Genomic DNA, 19,099 nt, shown 5'->3' with positions numbered 1-19,099 from the left:
TTCTTTGCCTAAGAGCTGCAGAATAGCCAGCAAAGCTAATTCATTGCACACATGGGAAAATCTGTTTACACCATGAAACCTATTTTTCTATGTGATGCCTACTGCTGGCAAAGTCAAAACTGAAAACATTGGCAAAAACAAAACCGCAAAAAAAAAGACTTAAATAAAGAGCATGTATGGCAGATGGTGGAGATGAATAGTTGATCGTCACTGTCTGCTAGCTGCACTGTACTCCTTTGAATTGTTGCAGTACCATAATTTTGCCACGATTATCTATGAAATTATGTTGACTGTTAAGCTCTGATTCATGCTTTTCTTAAATCATCTGTGGGAGAGATGACATTCTAATTGCACTCCTGAATTTTTTATACTATGAGTTTGTTAAGCACAGACACGTTTTACTAAAGAAAAGGCCTAAATGTATGTAATTTGACATTGTGACAGATTAATACTTAGGCATTAGACCATGGTACAATTAGACAGTTTAAATGTGTCCTACATCTTAATGTCTATATGACTTTAAAAAGTCACATTAAGTCCTCCTTTTTTAAAGGGTCTGTTGCCATTTTGCTGATTGAAATAAATCAAAGTCTATCAGAGGATTTAAGTAGATTATGAGAAAGCTTGTCACAATTATATATAATTCTAGAAAATTGAAATCTGGGAAATTAGCCATAAATTCAGAATATGTCAAGGTAAGCAACTGTATTTACAGTTTTCCTGAAGGGGTTGTTGAGCATGTGACTGACTCTTATTCTTTGAGTTATTAGAGTTATTTTTAAAATGAAAATAAAACTTTAGTCTACAAAGGACAATTCCAAATGGCAACTAAAATATAGTTTAAAATTCCGATGGTACTGAGCGTATATGAGGTTGTATTAAATGTCACATAATAGCATATAATTTATTCAGAAATACCCTAGAATACACAGATTTCTATTTGATATGATATATTTATGCATTAATTTATTTTTTCAGTACTGAGAATCCAACTAAGGGCCTCACATATGCTAGAAGCACCCTGCAACTGAACTACATCCATGCTCAATCCTTGATATAGTTTAAATTACAGATACTTCAGACTTATTCAGTGTGATCCACAATAAGAAATGTTTTTTTGCATGGAGATCAAGTACCTGCATATACATATCCATACACTCAAATAAAAAATTAAAACACAGTCTTCACACAACAATGTGAACTTCAACTAAAGGTGGTAATAACTCATAAATGGATTCAGTCAACTCATGGTTCATGACATTCAGTTTGAAAGTACTAATCTAGACTGCCCATCCTTTAACATGTATCCATCAGGGTGCTACACAAGGCAAATAAAACTTATCAAACCAAATAAGGTTGGCTCATTGCCTTTAGTTCTTATTAAAATGTGCCTGCATATTATGACTGTACTTCAAAATTTTTGTCATGGAATAAACTGTAAGTCAATAACAGATTCTATTCCCCCAATTTATTCTTAAAAGACATACAAAAGGGACAATGAGAGATCCTGACAACACAAAGATAACTATAATAGCCACCACCCAAAGAAGATTCCCAGACTCATATATATGTATGTATAGCCCTTTGACCACTAAGTACATGATTTTCCCATTAGATTTTTGTTTTTTTTTAGCATACTCTACTGCCTTCGCTGACAGCCTTCTCCCCTATCAGCTAAGTATGAAGTGTGAACTTTGTGCTATAAAATACATGTATGGACTTTTTCCAATTAACCACAATGTCCCCTTAAAAAGAATCTTAATTCGAAAGATCATAGGAAAGGGGGTGAGGAGAGTGAGTGGTAGAGAAGTGCATTCAGATCTGCACATACCAAATAAACAAGCAAAACCCTCTTCACCTTCTCAGCTTGGTCAATGACGTGGCACTTATGATTGACAGATGTGTTGTTAATACTTCTTCCTGTGTCCATGGAAGTGTTCAGAATTGTCAGGAATATCATACATTTGTCTCCCTACCTGTCTTTCAGGTACTGCATACGTGACTGGCATGATGGTGGGATCTAGACCGCACAGTTAACTTATTCTATGCATAGACAGTTACGCTTTTCAAAAAAAAAAAATATCACATGAATAGGTGTCAGAATACAGTTATTAAGTGCTGTGATAGAGACAAAGGAACGAGACTGGAGAAGAAAAGAAAAATAAAAACCAATCTGACCAGAAGAAATATTCAAGGATATGTTCTAGAACTGGGTTTTGAAAGATGCACAAGAAACAGATAATAAGTCAAAGAATAACAGAAGCAGCAACACATTAATATTATGAAGACATGTAATAACACAAGGCTTTCTAGAAATGGCAACTCTACATTAGGTCTGTCTGCTTCAGTGTACGTGGGCGAGTGCCAGAGTAGGAGGAGATAAGAGTTAAGTGTAGGCAGAATCCAGGTACAGAAGGGCCTTCTGTGCTAAAACAAGAAGTTTCAAATTCATGGCAAGGTTTATGGAACAGGGTTTAAAATAGGGAGAGACTTGTTACTCTATTTAAGGTTCTTAAAATAACCCTTAATTTTCTTATTATTAAAGTAACTTTCCTCTTAATCACTAAAAGGGAGACAGTCAAGCTAAAGAAAAAACAGGTGATAAGTATTAGAAACCAGAAAATCACAAAAATACCATACATCTTACAAAGTACTTGTAAGGACTGAGCCGTTGTACCTGCCTCTCTGCTTCATAGATCTTGTCAAATTCTCTTTCTTTTCTCTCCTTTGGAACCACCCATGGCTTTAAGGGAGCCCTTTGGTAATAATCCTAGAGGGAGCTTTCACTGAAGAGTGGGCGAGAGAGGTGTTACCCAGGAAAGTGATTTGTTTATACTTTATTGGACAAAAAGAAATTGCACTGGGTTGATTAATCACATGAATGACATGAACATTTAGGTATTAGGTTGAAGTGGAATTTTCAAAAGTGCAAAGGGAAAATCCTTGAGTGAATGCTCAAAAATTAGATGCACAAGACTCAACTTCAAAATGAAAATTGAAGTTTTTCCACTTCATTTCCTTTAACAAATGACATATCAGTAGAAAGATCAAGTGCATCAAGTCTGTTGTCCCTATTCTGACAAGAGAAGTGGTAGGATGAGTATCAAGTTCCTATTGCAGTTATAAAGAATTACTACAATCTTGGGACCTTCAAAAAACATATTCTCTTAAAATCTTAAGGTCAGAGTTTGCCATGAATCTCAGAGGACTAAATTGGAACTTTCAGGAAAATTACATTCTTTTTGGTGGCTCAGGGAGACAATCTGCTTCCTTTTCTCTCCCATTTCTAGAGCCTTTTCATACTCCTTGTAGCCCTGACAGAGACCTTGAGTCTTTCTCTCATTACTGTATTCTGATACAGACTTTTCTCCCATCTCCCTACTCCATTGTTAAGGATCCTTGTGATTACAAATTGGCTCATTTGGGTAATCCAGTATAATCTCCCTCTTTGAAGGTCAGCATATTAGCAATCCTAATACTATTTAAAACCTTAATTCCTCTTTATCATCTTATGCAACATGCCTACAGGCTCCAGGGTTTAGTATGCAGGTATCTTTGGAGGGGACCATTCTGTGCACCACAGAAGGATCTTGAGAGCAAGCATGCAGGCAATGTAATAGTGAACACTGGAATTTGCTTCTGAACCATGTAGCCAGAAAGGGCAATGCAGGCACTAGGGCATCTCCAGAGTTTGCTTTCCCATCTGTCATTGACTCCCAGGGAGGTTCAGCAATGAGACTTTACCACTCTCCAAGGAAATAGGAAGTAAATAAAGGAAAACATTTCAATGAGCAGCAAAAATCAATGGAGCAAACTGATCCAGTGTTGCTTCATTGATTTCCCCTCCCGTTTAGCTGTTCATTGAGTTTTCTTAGCTGGTCACCAGAGATCATTTCCTTTTCCATTTTATTTCTGTGCTCTGCACTCCTGAACTCTTCAACACTTTTTTGGTCCTAATTGTGATTGCCAATTTTAGTTTCAATTGATCAGCTTATTGAACAGAGTAAGGAGCCAGCATTCTACTGTTTTAAAACTCTCCCCATAAATGCTTTTTTCAGACTTTACCAAAAATCTCTCAGAATCTTTAATCAATAGTACTTCAGAATGCAATGTTTATGGGCTGGGGATATGACTTAGTAATGGAGTGTTTACCCAAGCATGGGCCAGACCCTGAGTTCTATCCCCAGCATAGCAAAACAAAACAAAAAACCCTGCTAAAGTTAAAATCTTTGTTTTTCTCTCAAATCACAGTGACTAATGGAATTCTCTTACAATATGGTTTGTTATTACTGTAGTGTGTGTTCTGTAAAACATTTCAATAGGCAATCCCAGGCAAAGAGTTTGAGATGTGTTTGGAAAGTGGCCATATTATTAGAATAATTGTATAGTTTCTCAGGATCACTATGGTAGGAAAATGAATGGGTATTGTTGTTTTTGCTACTTAAATATAAATTAAAATTGCAGCAGTAAATCTTAATTCCATGATTTACCCCTGTGCAAAAAATAATCACATTACAATTCTACTTCATACATGATTTGAACATTAATGTGGTCCATTTTAGATGTTCACTCAAAATAGTAAATAGAAAATACCAAGAAATATCTTCTATCTTATGATGACTATGGTAGCAAAGCATTTTTTCTTAACTTATTTATTCCATAATGCCAAATTAATTTGACTCAGTATTTAACATGATTGCATTTGATAAGAACTACATATTGCAAAGAATATTTTTCAACTCATTTTTGTAAAAATTGTTTTATACTTGTTCTTCTGGAAAGTAAGAAAGGTTTGAGAAAATAATGTCTACTATTAAATTGTTTTTCAGTTTTCATTTTTCAACCTCTATATAAAATTATATATATCATTATATAGACATGTATGTATACACACATGCACATACATATATATGAATACACATACATCTATATAAAGATACATATATATCTCTATAAATAATATGACATACAATATATCTCTATATATAATATGGAGAAGAAAAGATAAATTTCCTCTGCCTTCAGAATAATGACACTCAAAGATAATATTTTTATTATTAATAAAACCTTTATATACTATAAACATTCACTCCTAAAGATATTATTAATGTTTATTGTAGGATATATATTCTACAACTATATGTCAGTAATGACAATTTGATTGATAATTGAACTATAGTACTAATGAGTAAAAATATCTTGCCAGCAGATGATAATTACCTCATTAAGTCAGAACTTTAAAGATTTAAACATTACTATAAAGTGATACTAATTTAAACTGGTACCTACAGCTCTTTTAGTGCTACCTATGACCTGCTTTCCTTCAAAACCAATATAAAGAAGTTAAAACACTTTATTAACTTAAAATAACTGTCATCTGTTTCATTAGTGTTTTTTTTCCAAACTTTTGTTTCTGTTCAATGGGAAATAGATAACCATCCAGTTACTGGCAATTCAAGACACTGGTTTGAGGCAAAGTTTGAATGTAGATTTAGGAAATTGAAAGTTTTAAACTGGTAAGCAGCATTTAGTTGAATCCATCCCCAAGTAGTAAATTTTTATTTAAGCAAAAACTTTTTATAAATTATTAGGGTTTTTAGAGTTGGACTTTTCAATACTAACCTATTAATATAATGAAGCCTAAGTTATTTTTCTCACTTCTAACTATGTGTTTCATAATTCTGTGTTTTAAAAATGCTTTTTTTCACCAAATGACAGTTACCACATGTGATTTATGTTTTTGAGGGTGAATGTTGAATTGTTAAATATGTCTTAACCTTTGATTCTAACCCAAAGGGGAGAAATAGTGTAAATAGTTCTCCCAAACACTGGGATGTTGGAAATATATCAAGACTCTCATTCAGGTAACTTGAAACTCACTGAAAGTTTTGCAAAATGTTGTGAACATATATCTGCATTGGAGACAGTGCTCCTCATTTTCATCAGATTAATGAAATAGTCAATCATTGAAGCAAATTATTTTTAATGTAAGAAAATTCAATATGCTGGAAAGAAAATCATGAAAGTCATGATCATTACAGTAGAAAAATGAATAGAATTTGCCACAGTTGTATCTATTCTCAGATACAATGGGTATCTGAGAAAACCAGTGGGTACCTTGTGCAAAAGATGCCCCTAGTTTCCTCCAAGGTTTTCTATACTCTCTTGATCAATATCAGATCATTTACACCATTTTATTCTTCTTGCATTCAGCCCCTCAACTTGAGAAGCTCTACTGGCATGGTGCAAAGGACAATCCAAGGAAGCCCTATCTCTGAAGTGCATGGGCAAACTGCTCCTGAGCAGTCACCATCCATTTTCTGGCTTCCATGCAGTTTTCATGTACCAACCAGCAGATTCACTTTCGAGCTGTTAAGCTTGAGACATGGTGTGCACAGGCTCCAGTATATGTGCCAATGCCACATTCAGAATGACAGTGGTCTAAGCCTCAGGGCAGTAAATGCTTCTTGCAATCTTTTCAATTGCTATTTGACTGAGCTTAGCCTAAGGAATGAGAAAAGTTGCTGATGCTTTCAAACATGTTTAAACATTTGAAATATTGTCTTGGCATGTCAGTACCAATTGGCGCACTCCAAGGTAGAATAAAATCATCTCCAAAAATGTTATTTCACAGGGTTGTAGTTGCAGTAATTTTGGTCAGTTTGTTATCCACGATAAGGAGACATGAAAGAATTAGAATGCATTGTTTCAAGAATTTCGGTTACGGTTTGGAGCAATTTATTTATTGAAGATAACATAACTCTGTGATCGTTTTTTTAATGATTTATTACCACATCACCAAAATCTCCCCCAAACATAAAAACAAGCAAACACATAACTTAGTGACTACAAACAACAAAGATCTATTACTTCTTACATTTCTATGGATTAACCTCTTGCTTCTGCTAGTTTTGCCTGTCCTTCTCAATGGTGCATTCACCTGGAGAGCTGCCTGGGGGTGAACTTACTGTCCCTGGTTGGGACAGTCAGAGCTAATTCTCGAGTGGTATTTCATTCAAGTGGTGTTCATCTTCAGAGAGGGTAGAATACGCTTTCTCTCAGGGCATGTATCCCAGTGATTCCAGAGTAAAAACACAAGCTACTAGTCCTGTAGAGAGATAGGCTAGAAACAGGACAGTATTACTTCCGCCACCTTCTAGTTGTCAAGGCTAAGCCTGGCATCAAATAATGTGAAGCAGACTCTACGTTTGATGGTAGGAGCAGTAATGTCTAAAGGTGTGTGTCTAAGGATATTTCAGGAATTCCTGGTCCTATTTCATAACTTAAAGCAATCATGCACATACCTCATGGAGTCTACATAGCTCAGACTGAGCAACTCTTGTTTAATTATTTTTAGTTTGCAAATGGTGCATTGCATTTCACCTATTTTTTTATATTTATCCTGTCATGTCTAGTCTTTCAATCTCTCAGTCTTCAAAAAATTTCCTGCTCATTTTTGACACATCTTTCAAATGCTGCTCCTCCTTATGCTGCCCATTTGGGTGATACACAATAGCAGACCAGCAACTCAACATCCCATGGGTAAGTTTCAAGTGAGGTGATTAATGGCAAGGATGGTCTATTTAGACTGTAAAGATAACTCCAAATAATAGATCATTTGCATTTGAGTTTTGGTACCAACTGAAAACATGTTTGACAAACTCCTAGTAAAAAGAGATTCTGGGGATGCCTGATGTAGAGTAACTAGAATATGGTGACCAACATGCTTTTCTAAATAAATGGTAGTTCTGCTATATTTCAGATGCGATCGGCATGACTCCATTAGCACTACTTGGAAAGTAATAAAAATATATATTGAGAAATGCAAATTAAAACCACCCTAAGATTTCATCTCACTCCAATTAAAATGGCTATTATCAAGAACACAAACAATAATAGGTGTTGGCGAGGATGTGGGGGAAAAAGGTACACTTGTACATTGCTGGTGGAGTTGCAGATTGGTGCAGCCACTCTGGAAAGCAGTATGGAGATTCCTCAGAAAACCTTTGACCCAGTTATCCCACCCCTCAGTTCATGCCCAGAAGACTTAAAATCAGTATACTACAGTGACACAGCTACATCAATTTTTACAGCAGGTCAATTCACAATAGCTAGATTGTGGAACCAACCTAGATGCCCTTCAATAGATGAATGGATAAAGAAACTGTGGTATATATATACACAATGGAATATTATTCAGTCATAAAGAAGAATTCTATTATGGCATTTGCAGGTAAATGGATGGAATTGGAGAATATCATGCTAAGTGAAATAAGCCAATCCCAAAAAAAACCAAAGGCTGAATGATTTTTCTGATAAGCGGATGATGATACATAATGGGGGTGGGGGAATGGGGGAAAGAGAATAAAGGAGGAACTTTGAATTATGTAGAGGAAAATGAGAGGGGGCAGGGGTATGAAAGATGGTGGAATGAGACAGACATCATTGCCCTATGTACATGTATGATTACAGGTATGATGTGAATTTACATCTTGTATAACCATAGAAACAAAATTTGTACCCCATTTGTGTACAATGAATCAAAATACAGTCTGTAAAAATAATATATATATATATGTTCTTTTAATTGAAAATTGATATTAATTCACAATAAATTGCCTGAGACCTTTGGGACCAAAATTCAAAATGTTTCACATGTGAAAAAAGGTAATATCTTATTATCTTCAATAAGATAGTAAGATACCACATGTGTCCCATCTTAAAGATCTAAGTAATAAAAACATATGTTGAGAAATGCAAATTAAAATCACTCTAAGGGCCTAAGACCAGGCCCTTAATTGAATCCACTGTTTCTATAATAAGATATATGAGTATACATCATGTACATAAAGAAGAAAATAGACTTAATGAGTTCAGATCAGTTTTGTTATAAACTTACACATACATACAAAAGCAACTTGATTTTCTGAACTTTACTGAGGTCTGAATTTATCAGTGGATTGTGCATCTGAAGTAGCTAATATTTATTGAAGGCTGCCTTTACAGAATTAATATTGACTGCATTACACCTATTAATACACTTAATTTTCCCAGTAATTCTAAGAAGTTAGTTCATTCTGAGATGAGGAAACACAACAGCTAACTTCTTCACAGCACATAGCTAGGAAAAGAAAATAAGACTTTGAATCTATGTCACTTAGGTTCTGAGTCTATTCCCTTCAGCAATTTCCATTCAATTACTGAAAGACTGAAGAAAGAGTATTAAATATATATGAATACATATCCCTAAATCTGTTCAGAGTTATAACGTACTATTTACTGAATGCCTGCACTGCATCAGAGACCAGATTATGTGCTGCATATATTAACTCTTTTATCCCACAACAAATGGGAGAGTAGGTATTATTATCAGACATAAGAGGAACTTGAAGCTCAGAGATATAACAAGAGTCATGCAGCTGGAAAGTGGTAGAGCCTAAGTTAAACTCATGTCAGTTTTCCATATCTGTTCTTTTTGCATGCTCACTGCTTTGAAAGAAAGTGCTCAGGAGTGATGCTCAAATCTGAACTGAGGTCTGAGGAATGAGTACTGAGACCCTCTTCTGATTCCACTAGGGGTAGTGATGCTGTGATAAATCACAGAGCATTCTAGGAACCTCAACACACTGCAGATTGTGTGACACTTAACAGAACTATAAATTTTATTCTGCTCCAAAAATTTTTTGCATGTTCAGGGCATTCGCTGCTTGTATGAGTTAGCAATTCCCACCTCAATTGTTATCTATTGTGTTTTTGCCCACCTAACCTTCATGAATTCCCTAAACAGGCAAATAGTAGGGTCCTTCAGTTATTGACAAAAAAAAAAAAAAGCCAAATTCAACTTAGTGTTCATCTTTTGGATCTTTTCTCCTCAACTCTAAATAATTATCATAAGAAAAAGTTGTAGCTGACATTTATTTAATTATTTCTCCTTTCATACAAAGCCAAAATAATTTTCTGAAAGCTATTTAAAAAGTAAAGCACTTGATTTAATTATTTGAGTAATAGAGATGTTTTCATTGGGACTAATGAAAGTGAAAAGATAAAATATAAAATATGTTTTATATATTAAACACATAATACATAAAATTTGTTGGAAAAATTGCCACTTATCTTTCACTTTTTTCTTATTTATCCATTTGTAAGAACTTCTCATACTCCATTCAATTCCACTAGATTTTAAGGTGTTTCCAGAAAGCAAGTGTTTGTCTATCCAGAAGTCAAAAGGTATAAGAAGAAAAACAAGTATTTTAAAAATAAAAGGAGGAATGGTCTCTATTTTTTCCTCTATAAAAAAGAAAGTACCACAATTTTTAATTTGCATATGCTGTCAAGTAATGTGAAGAATGGACTAGTGCTTGATTTTAAAGAAAACTCAAAGGTATGGTGTTAATACCTGGGAAGTCTCAAAGTTGAATAGCAGTTTATCTTCTCTGGTCTGCAAATTAATTAATTTGCAAACAAAAAATAATGCACATAGCTTTGGGCATCTGAACTTTAAGGGAAAAAAAAGGAAAAACTCATTGGAAATATGTTAAAACTAAATGCAACTTGGTCATGCTTTCTCTTACTAAGTGGAAAGAACTTTGTATCTTCAGCTCAAGTCAAAGAACTGGAGAAGGAGTTGCCAGTTTTTCCAGAAAGCATTACTCAGAATAGTGCAAATCCTCTCTAGTACACTGTTGTCTTCAAGAGTCTTAAAAGTCCACTGTGCTATCTTTTAAGAACTATGCCTTTGATGGTTTCTGAAGAGTGTAGGAGAGCTTCTAGAAACATCAGCTCCATAAATCTGGGCTCTCCTTGTTATTTCTAATGATGCTACATATTATCTGTGGCCGTTTCTTGTTGTCATCATGGCAGTAGAATTTAGAAGCATTTGTGTACTCCCTACACATCCTGCCTGACTAGTAAGAACAAAAACTTTCTTTTAGGGAGAAAATCTGACTATTGAATTAGTGCATCATTTTCTCTACGTTAGGAGATTTATAGTTTTAAGGAGGTTATACCATTCTTTTTACAAGGTAGTAAAATTTGTGACTTTGTAGTATCTCTTTTCTGTGCTGCTCAGTTATTTTTTTCCCCTTTCTTTAGGGACTATAGCTTTTTCTTATCCGTATGGGTAGCAGTAATTGACCTCTAAATAACTCAGCTGTTATATTTTAGAAAGAAGCAATATCATATAATGGGAAAACATTAAAGTGGAAATCAAAGCACTTATCCTTTGGCCCCAGATCTCCCATGGGTTTGACCTCTCATGTCTTCTATCCTCCTTGTTATTTGATTGAACTGATAAGTAAAAGCTGTGAAGTATGGGAAAGTACTTCTTATGTTGTAAATTATTCTAGGATTATTTGATGTTATGATGGCTTATAATTGTGCTTTTGAGAGTGAACTTAGCTGTGAGTCTAAGAAAGAACTTGAACTCTACAACATGATGCAATGATTCTAGTAAGTTGCATAATTAATTCAAAATGGAAACCTGTGCAAGTAAATGGTTAGCAGGAACATGATCTGATGGGTACCATTTCTGTTTCCAGTCTTCTCAGTTTAATATGATTGAGCCAGGGGAAGAACATAAAAACAAACAAACAACAACAACAAAAAAAACACTAAAAATAACTGTCATTATTTTGGAAAATGATTATAGAGAATTCTATTGTATTTCCATATAGAACATTATATGTTTATATTTATTTTCTCTATTCCAACTAACAAGATTTCTGATTTGCTGTTTTCTGTTTTCATTTAGGTCAAAATTAAAGGGAACAATATTAAACTAAGCATGAAATAATTTTCTTAGATATCATAAAACATATTCTTTAGTGAAAGATGAATAAGTAACTATTTGTAGAAAATCTGGCTCTAAAATACCATCCCAAAGAGCAGATTTTAAAGTTATATCTTTTGTGGAAGTTTAAAGAATTATTTTTCATGATTCTTGAAGGCTCTCTACAATTTTTATGTTTTAAAAATTTATAATAAATGCCTGCATAATTAAGATAATAAAATATGTAAACACAGAAAAACATTATTCTACTCATGCCTTCCCTTAATAAATTGCATCATAATATAAATTGCATTTGTTAATCATTGGCATTTCTTTTTGAAGATTCATTTTAGTCATGTAGATTGGAAGTTTTGATTGCTCTTGATGATTCTCTTATAGCCTTTCTTGATTATTTTCTAAATTTGATGATGAACACTGCAACATGTCTCAGTCAATTAGGCTTGTCAACTTCCACTGTGGTCTCCAATCAAGTGTTTGACTTTGGAAATGACAGGACATCCTTATTAAAAGTCATGCCTCTTGGATTGAGATGTGGCAGCTCACATGTAGATAATGGCACAAAAGACAAGCTGCCTTTCATTAAAAGCAATAAGAGGAAATCAATTTTAGCAGGAAACACTCTAGACTATGAAGACCAAGAAAAAGGATTAACAAGTGCCTCACTTAGAGTCCACTGGAAATTGAATCCATCTAAATGAACATAATTTCTTAGGAGTTAAAGGCAGTTGATATACATGAGTTAACCAAAAATTAGGGAGAGTTTTTAGAGCATCAATATAGTTTCACAAGGTGTTTCTAAATGAGTATCAAACAAAGGGAAAACAAGTGCAATGGATTTTAAACTAGAAATACAAATTAATCCTGGAAAAGCAGCTACCTGTGTAAGCCACTGTGTAACTGACACATCATATGAGACATAAATAAACTTACAGAAATGATGAGAGACAATTCTGGGTCATTTCTGCAGGGAATGACAATCTCATTCATCAAGATTTACTTCAGTAGCTAAATTTCTAATTTTTATGTCTCCTTGATAAGCACTATCATAATAGGAAAATAAAATTTTGAATTTGTTAAAGAGGTGAAGACAAAAGGAAATGTTTAAAGTAAAAAGTAGATCTGATCTTGCACTTTGCGTTTTTATAAGTATCTTTTTTTTCCTGTTCAAAGCATTTAGGTCAGCTTCAAACAGAGTATCCCACGATAGAATATATTCCCAAAGAATTTGCAATTTGCTCATTTAAATCAACTAGATTACAAAAACCATTCATAAAATTTATCAATAGTTTGATTTTTTTAAATGCTTCTAAAATGCATGAGAGATGCAGCAAAGGGAATTTAGCATTAAAAAAGAATGGGAAAATGTTTTTTTTTTTTTTCTTTTGATGATAAAATTAAGAGGATTTGCTCATTTAGAAGTCAAATAGCGGCATGTGTGACTTCAATAAATAATTGCCTTTGCGTTTCATATTCAAGAAAGGGTTTCCCATGAATACTACTGTCATTTCCTTCTGACCTCTCAGCACTTGGCATAAAAATACTAGGCCAGTGTGGTTCAAAAATCGATGGGCTGACAAATGTCAATATTTCAGTTATACATCACAGAAGGAAAAAATGATAGGTACTCTTGGAGAGTCTTGATTTAGAAGATTTAGCAGAGTAGAACTTCTGAAATACATTACACAATGTTAAAATAGAGGACATCGTGTGGGAATAAAAAGGCAAAGGGTAAAAATATACTGAGAGGAGTAATTGAAATAAACCTTTTCTCTTCTATGCGAAACCTTATTCAACCAGGATTAGGTAAACACAGGTCACTGTGAATTTATTTGCAGAGGTCAAAATTTGCATGTTTTTAAGTCCCAAGATTGCAATAAAATGATACCATATGACATACATTAGAGTACATCTTTTATGTGGTGATAATCTGTAAAATAAATTAAATTAAATCCAACAAGTTATTCTAGAATCTGTTGATGTAGACTAGGTTTTTCTCTCCCTCACTCTTTCTAAAAGAAAAACATTCTATAAAAAGATCTTAAATGTAAAAAGAAAATGTATAACCATTTTCCAGACACATATTTTATTTATTCATATGGTTTCTTCTTGACTGCCAAACTTAATCTTCATCCTTAAGAACTCTCTAGAAAGGACACAGCTTTTCAGAAATGGAATATATTTCCCATTCCATTGGATGACACCATTAATTTGGAATATATACTATTTAATCAACTGTTTAGGAACTTATCCACATTTACCTGATACATTACATTCAGGAAATGTTTTCATTCATCAAACACACTGGCAAAGGTACTTCTATGTAACTCTCAGGGAATTATCCTAAGGCACACTGAAGGTCATTTTGACATGGGGAAGGGGAATGGCGTCCAGGGTGGGGAAGGTGGTGATATTGCTCCTGTGCTTATACATATAACCTGCTTGTATTATGCCTTATACATTTTACCACATATTGTGCTGTCAATTTTGGTTCAACTTCTCAGTCACCCTTATGTCTTAAAGTGTATTTTAAATATAAGGTCTTGCATATTTGCATTCTATGAATAATGTAAAAGCAAGAAGAAATCCAATTGGCATCAGCATACCATTTCTGAGATAACTTAGAGATACAGAAAATTATCTATTTGGATTTAATAATTTCTCTAGTGATTGTATAAAAATTATAAACATAGAGCTATACATATCTACTTAGCACTTTTTCTTGAGAATATCTGCATGACCTTGTCTTGGACCAAGTATCTATATGTTTCTTCTATATACTTAAATTTATCATTTTGTCTATTCTTTCCTATGATATTTGTTTTTGCAAAACCTTATCTTTAATATATATAAAATTTAAACAGTTTCACTGAATAATCTTCAGGTTGTTGGAAAATGGGAAATTAGGTCATAAGGCCTTACCCCTGCCCCGCAGGGCAGTTTCCTATAGATGGGGAAAGCCTGTTAAGGAATTTGGACACTAACAGCCGCTTCTGCTTGGATTTCAGATTCAAGGCCTCTTCCAGATGTAGCCCTGACTGGGAAATGCACTCGAGAGTGTGATGAGTACGGCCACTCGGACTCCTGCTGGATGCCGGTCCGCACTTCTCCTGAGAGGAAGAAGAGCCAGCCCAAACTCTCCACTTTCATGCCTGTCGATGAACGAGGGAGCCAGGAAAAGCTGGCCAATGGCGAGGCCGCCATCATGGGTGACCGCAACAGAAACCTCCTGAACAAAAAGTTGACCTCATCCTATGAGACCTTCAGTGCAGCCAGTTTCAGCAAAAATGAGGAAGCCAACCCTGAGGATATTCCCCTGACAAAAACAGGGGAATATAAGCCATCTCCTGTCAATACTCTCACTAGAAGAGAAGTGTACCTGTAGGCTATCAAGGAGCAACAGCAAAGCGCTTTTCATGTATGAGGAGGAGAATAAGGGGCGAAAAACCTTACAAAGCAAAACCATTTAATCACAAAGAGGGGGCTACCAAAGAGACAAAGCTTTGCCTGCCACTTCTGCCTCCAGATCAGGCCTTTAGTGATACTGTTAGCCTGATTGCAATGTACAATGTAGACTCCATCCTTGTTACTTGCATGTCTAAACCCCTCACTGGTCCCTAACACCCACTTTCTCTTCCCCACTCCCCTCCAAAAAGAAGAAAAAAAAAAAAAAAAAAAAAAAGGTGGTTGCAAGTTCCTTTCATGGTAACAAGCCTGATTAGCAGAACACAACACACTCTCATTATCCCTAAGCTGAAGCATGATTTTAGTCACTTTAATTTTGTTCGAGTGTCATCTGGCTGGTTAAAAAAAAGCAGAAGGTAAATTATATTTCAGACATACCATCAAAATGTGGTTTATCAATAGCAAAGGCAATCCTTTGAAAATGATAATATCCCTCTAAAGATACAATCTTCACAAAGGTGTACTCCCCTCAAATGCATTCTGGGAAGATCACAACTTTAACAGTCTAGCAAAGACTAAGAGCAAAACAACACTCAAGGGGGATGGCAGTCCTAACTGGCATAGGTTATTATTTTCAGGTCAAGAACATCAACTTCAGTACCACACATTCACTCAAGAATCACACACAATCTTGATTACATAAATCAATTACACTAATTATTACTTGTAAAGATCTTTTTTTCAGAATGGGACCATAATTATCAACTAACTTGAACAGTTGTGTCATTATGAGGCCAAAGATCACACGGCAGATCAGGGAAATCATGAAGTTGATTTAGTCTTGGCGTGGAAATCCATTAAACGACAAAAGCAGTGGAACCCACACAAACTGAAATACTCAAATACTTGTTTACATTATACATCTCTATGCCCAGAAAACATCTTATTTCTTTTAAAATTGATTTTATTTGAAAGCTCAGAAAATGAGAAACAAATGAGAGAAGAGATATTTTGTTATTGTAATAGGCAACATGTTGAGGTTCAAGTTTGATTTCAGACAGTACTATCAGGGAAGATTGCACTTTTAAAAGTCATATTTATGGGTAGTCAGGTAAAGAAAGAAAGATACATTGGTATATGGTCTTAGTAGTTAGGTCCACTGTTATCCTTTTAGAATCCCAGCTATACCTGCTGGTTTTATTATTCACATTTAAAACAACAATAACATTTGCATTTGTTCAGTAGCACTTCCAAAATTAAGTGCACTAATTTTGAATTCTGTGCAATGTAAAACTGTTTTAAGACTCACAGCATTGAAACAAGGTGACAAGCTAATTGATTTTGTCACTAATGTAATTTGACCATTATTTAATGTTTGTCTTAAACAAATTCAGACTGAACATGAAAGAAATGAGTTCTGGGCAGTGACATTTCTCACAGTATATATATCAAAGTTGGAAAACATGGAGTTCTTTCAGTGCAATAAAAGGAAACAGAATATGCACCTATTTAGCCATTTGCTCTATACAAGATGATATAAAAAATTGAAAATCAAGCTGGGACATTCAGACAAAAGTGACAATCCATGGACAGAATAGGGGATGACAGGTAAAGAGAGCAAACGTTCTCATCACTGAATGTGTGTAACCTGGTTAAGGCATAGCTTTGATGGCTCTCTAGCAAACTGTAGACAAAATGTAGCTTTGAGTAGTTTCATGCTTTGCAGAATTTCTTAGACTACAAGGTGAAGAAGCAGCCTGGAATATAGGTTGATAATTCACTATAAGTCATCAAAATATTTACTTCAAAAACCACTTCTCTGTTTGGTGGGGTACTCTTTTGGAAACATTTCCTTATGCTCTTTCTTAAATGGAGTTTTCTTTTTAATGTTAGTTTGTGTAAAATAGGTAGGATGAAAAAAGATAGGTAATTGAAGCAAAAACATTGGACTAAAATATCAGTAATTGAACATGTTTATGTTTGATTATTATTTACACTATGGAAAGATGCAATTCTAGTACTTTGTTAGGAAACTGCATTAAAGCAGTTCTGCCTTGTATAATCTGTAAGTACCTATTAAGACAAAATACTTCTAAAGATACTTATGAAATGTATACATATTTTTTCTTGCACGTTACAAAGGAAATAATTGCATAACACAGATGTTCAGCGAACTTTTTTTAATGTGTTTTTAAATTTTTCTTTCTTTCACGAGACACTTGAAACCACTAGGTAGCTCATTTCACTCTATCTTAAAACCCTTTTGTTGTCTATGAAGCTAATACGGGTCATGCTGGACCTTCAGATTAATTGGCTCCACATTTCCCTATGATGTTTGCACCACATCCGGGACAGTCATGTCATTGTCATTTAACTCGTGAACCTCTCTTTAGAACTAAAATGGGTGTGAAAGAATAAAATTCGGTGTACTGTAAGTATTCGCAGTAATTCTAGTAGAATTAGCTATCATAACATGTTTATTATATAATGAGCTGGCATGACACAGAAATATATTTTGTGTTTGTATGACTTTTATTTTGAATAGGTTAAATCTGGTGCCACTCCATATATAGAGTGCTTTTGAAAAAAAAATCAATAAAAAGAAACAAAAAAAAAAATGAGTGAATGCAAAATAAGCAACTGTGCCTTTTATACCTGTTGTTATGGTAAGAAAACGGTTGTTGGGTTTGGACAATGAGGGGAAATGGGCTATTCCCAACTTTTTGAACCTGTATATTTATCCATGTTTATTTTCTGAAAATAATAAATAATATATTAAAAATTTGCCTTCTGACAAACTCAGATAATGGACCAGTCTTAAATAGTGTTCATTCATAAAATGAAATTCAGGCATTAATATGGGCTGTATAAACTCACAGGAAGAAAGCTTTTATTATATAAGTATCTCAAAGATATTAGCAGGGATGAAATCAGTCTATTTTGCAAGGTAAAATATTGATTTACAATTTTTATTCATTTTTTTGTTTGTTTTCTTCAGCTGCTCCTTTGATTCGGTTGTACAGTATATAAGCTATGCTTTTTGTCTGTACACAAGAATTTCAAGTGAACTTTTTTGCATGCATTACACATTTGGACACATTTATAAATTGAGTAACTATATAAATTTATGTGTATTAAAACATCTGTAGTATCAATATAAAATCTACTGTTTTTTCTGATTTTCTATACATCATTTCTGTACGTTATTTGACTGGCCTACTGCCTGAGTTTCAGAAAACAGGGAGGCATTATTTTTATGGGAGGAGGAAGTAAAATGGTACTAAGGACATCTGTCTGAAAGGCTACCCTGGGAAGCTGTCTTATAGGAAAATAAAATAACACAGAGACCAGAAGAAACTGCCAAGAATCCAACAGTCATCATAAAGCAGTTGTGAAAAATCTGAAGACTTAAGTCATTTTAGGTATATTATATCAGCAACCAATAAGTAAATGTGTCCTTAAGGAAAAAAAAAGAGGAATGAAGCTGATCAGGAAGATAATAACGCTTGTTAGTCGTGACCCAGGCGGAGGTTTATAAAACATCTGGAGGAGGCATCATTTTCTCAGCTACCTAGGGTTACTTTCAGACAACTTTTCCTACATTTTAAAGCACTTGCATTCAGTGTGGTACGATCTGTTTGTAATGTTGGTCATTGACTATTGTTCTGCTACTTGGATGTTGATAGTGAAGCAGAGAACAATTTATCATCATTTATTATGAGTCACTATGCACGCAACTATGCTAAACATGGCAAAATGTATTAAACACTCGTCCAACTATTTATGAACTCTTTACATAATTTAATTTGCTTTTGTACAGTTTTATGTAAATAAATTGCTTGTCATTTTTGTCTCTGCAAATTAAAATATAACATGGTCAAATGGTTTCACACTTGTAAGTGTACTTCT

The 19,099-nt window shown here is 34.3% G+C and overlaps 1 protein-coding gene across 8 annotated transcripts in view; it reads left to right on the top strand.

The window, feature by feature from the left end:
- PCDH7 (protocadherin 7) overlaps positions 1-18,663 on the top strand; it is a 396,445-nt gene extending 377,782 nt beyond the window's left edge. For 4 of the 8 annotated variants that reach the window (XM_079154082.1, XM_079154080.1, XM_079154084.1 and 1 more), the window contains one exon: positions 14,794-18,663. In XM_079154082.1, coding sequence (XP_079010208.1) covers positions 14,794-15,170 — 377 coding nt within the window. In that variant the 3' untranslated portion in view covers positions 15,171-18,663. Of the gene's footprint in view, positions 1-6,213; positions 6,232-14,793 lie in introns of those variants that run through there. The other 4 variants (XM_079154088.1, XM_079154085.1, XM_079154089.1 and 1 more) reach the window with 2 other exon arrangements.
- Positions 18,664-19,099: the final 436 nt, after the last annotated feature.

The sequence above is a fragment of the Sciurus vulgaris genome, assembly GCF_902686455.1.
Source record: "Sciurus vulgaris genome assembly, chromosome: 9".
Classification (NCBI taxonomy): Eukaryota; Metazoa; Chordata; class Mammalia; order Rodentia; family Sciuridae; genus Sciurus; species Sciurus vulgaris.
The sequence above is the reverse complement of the archived record's forward strand: the minus strand, read 5'-3'. Positions and strand labels throughout refer to the sequence as shown.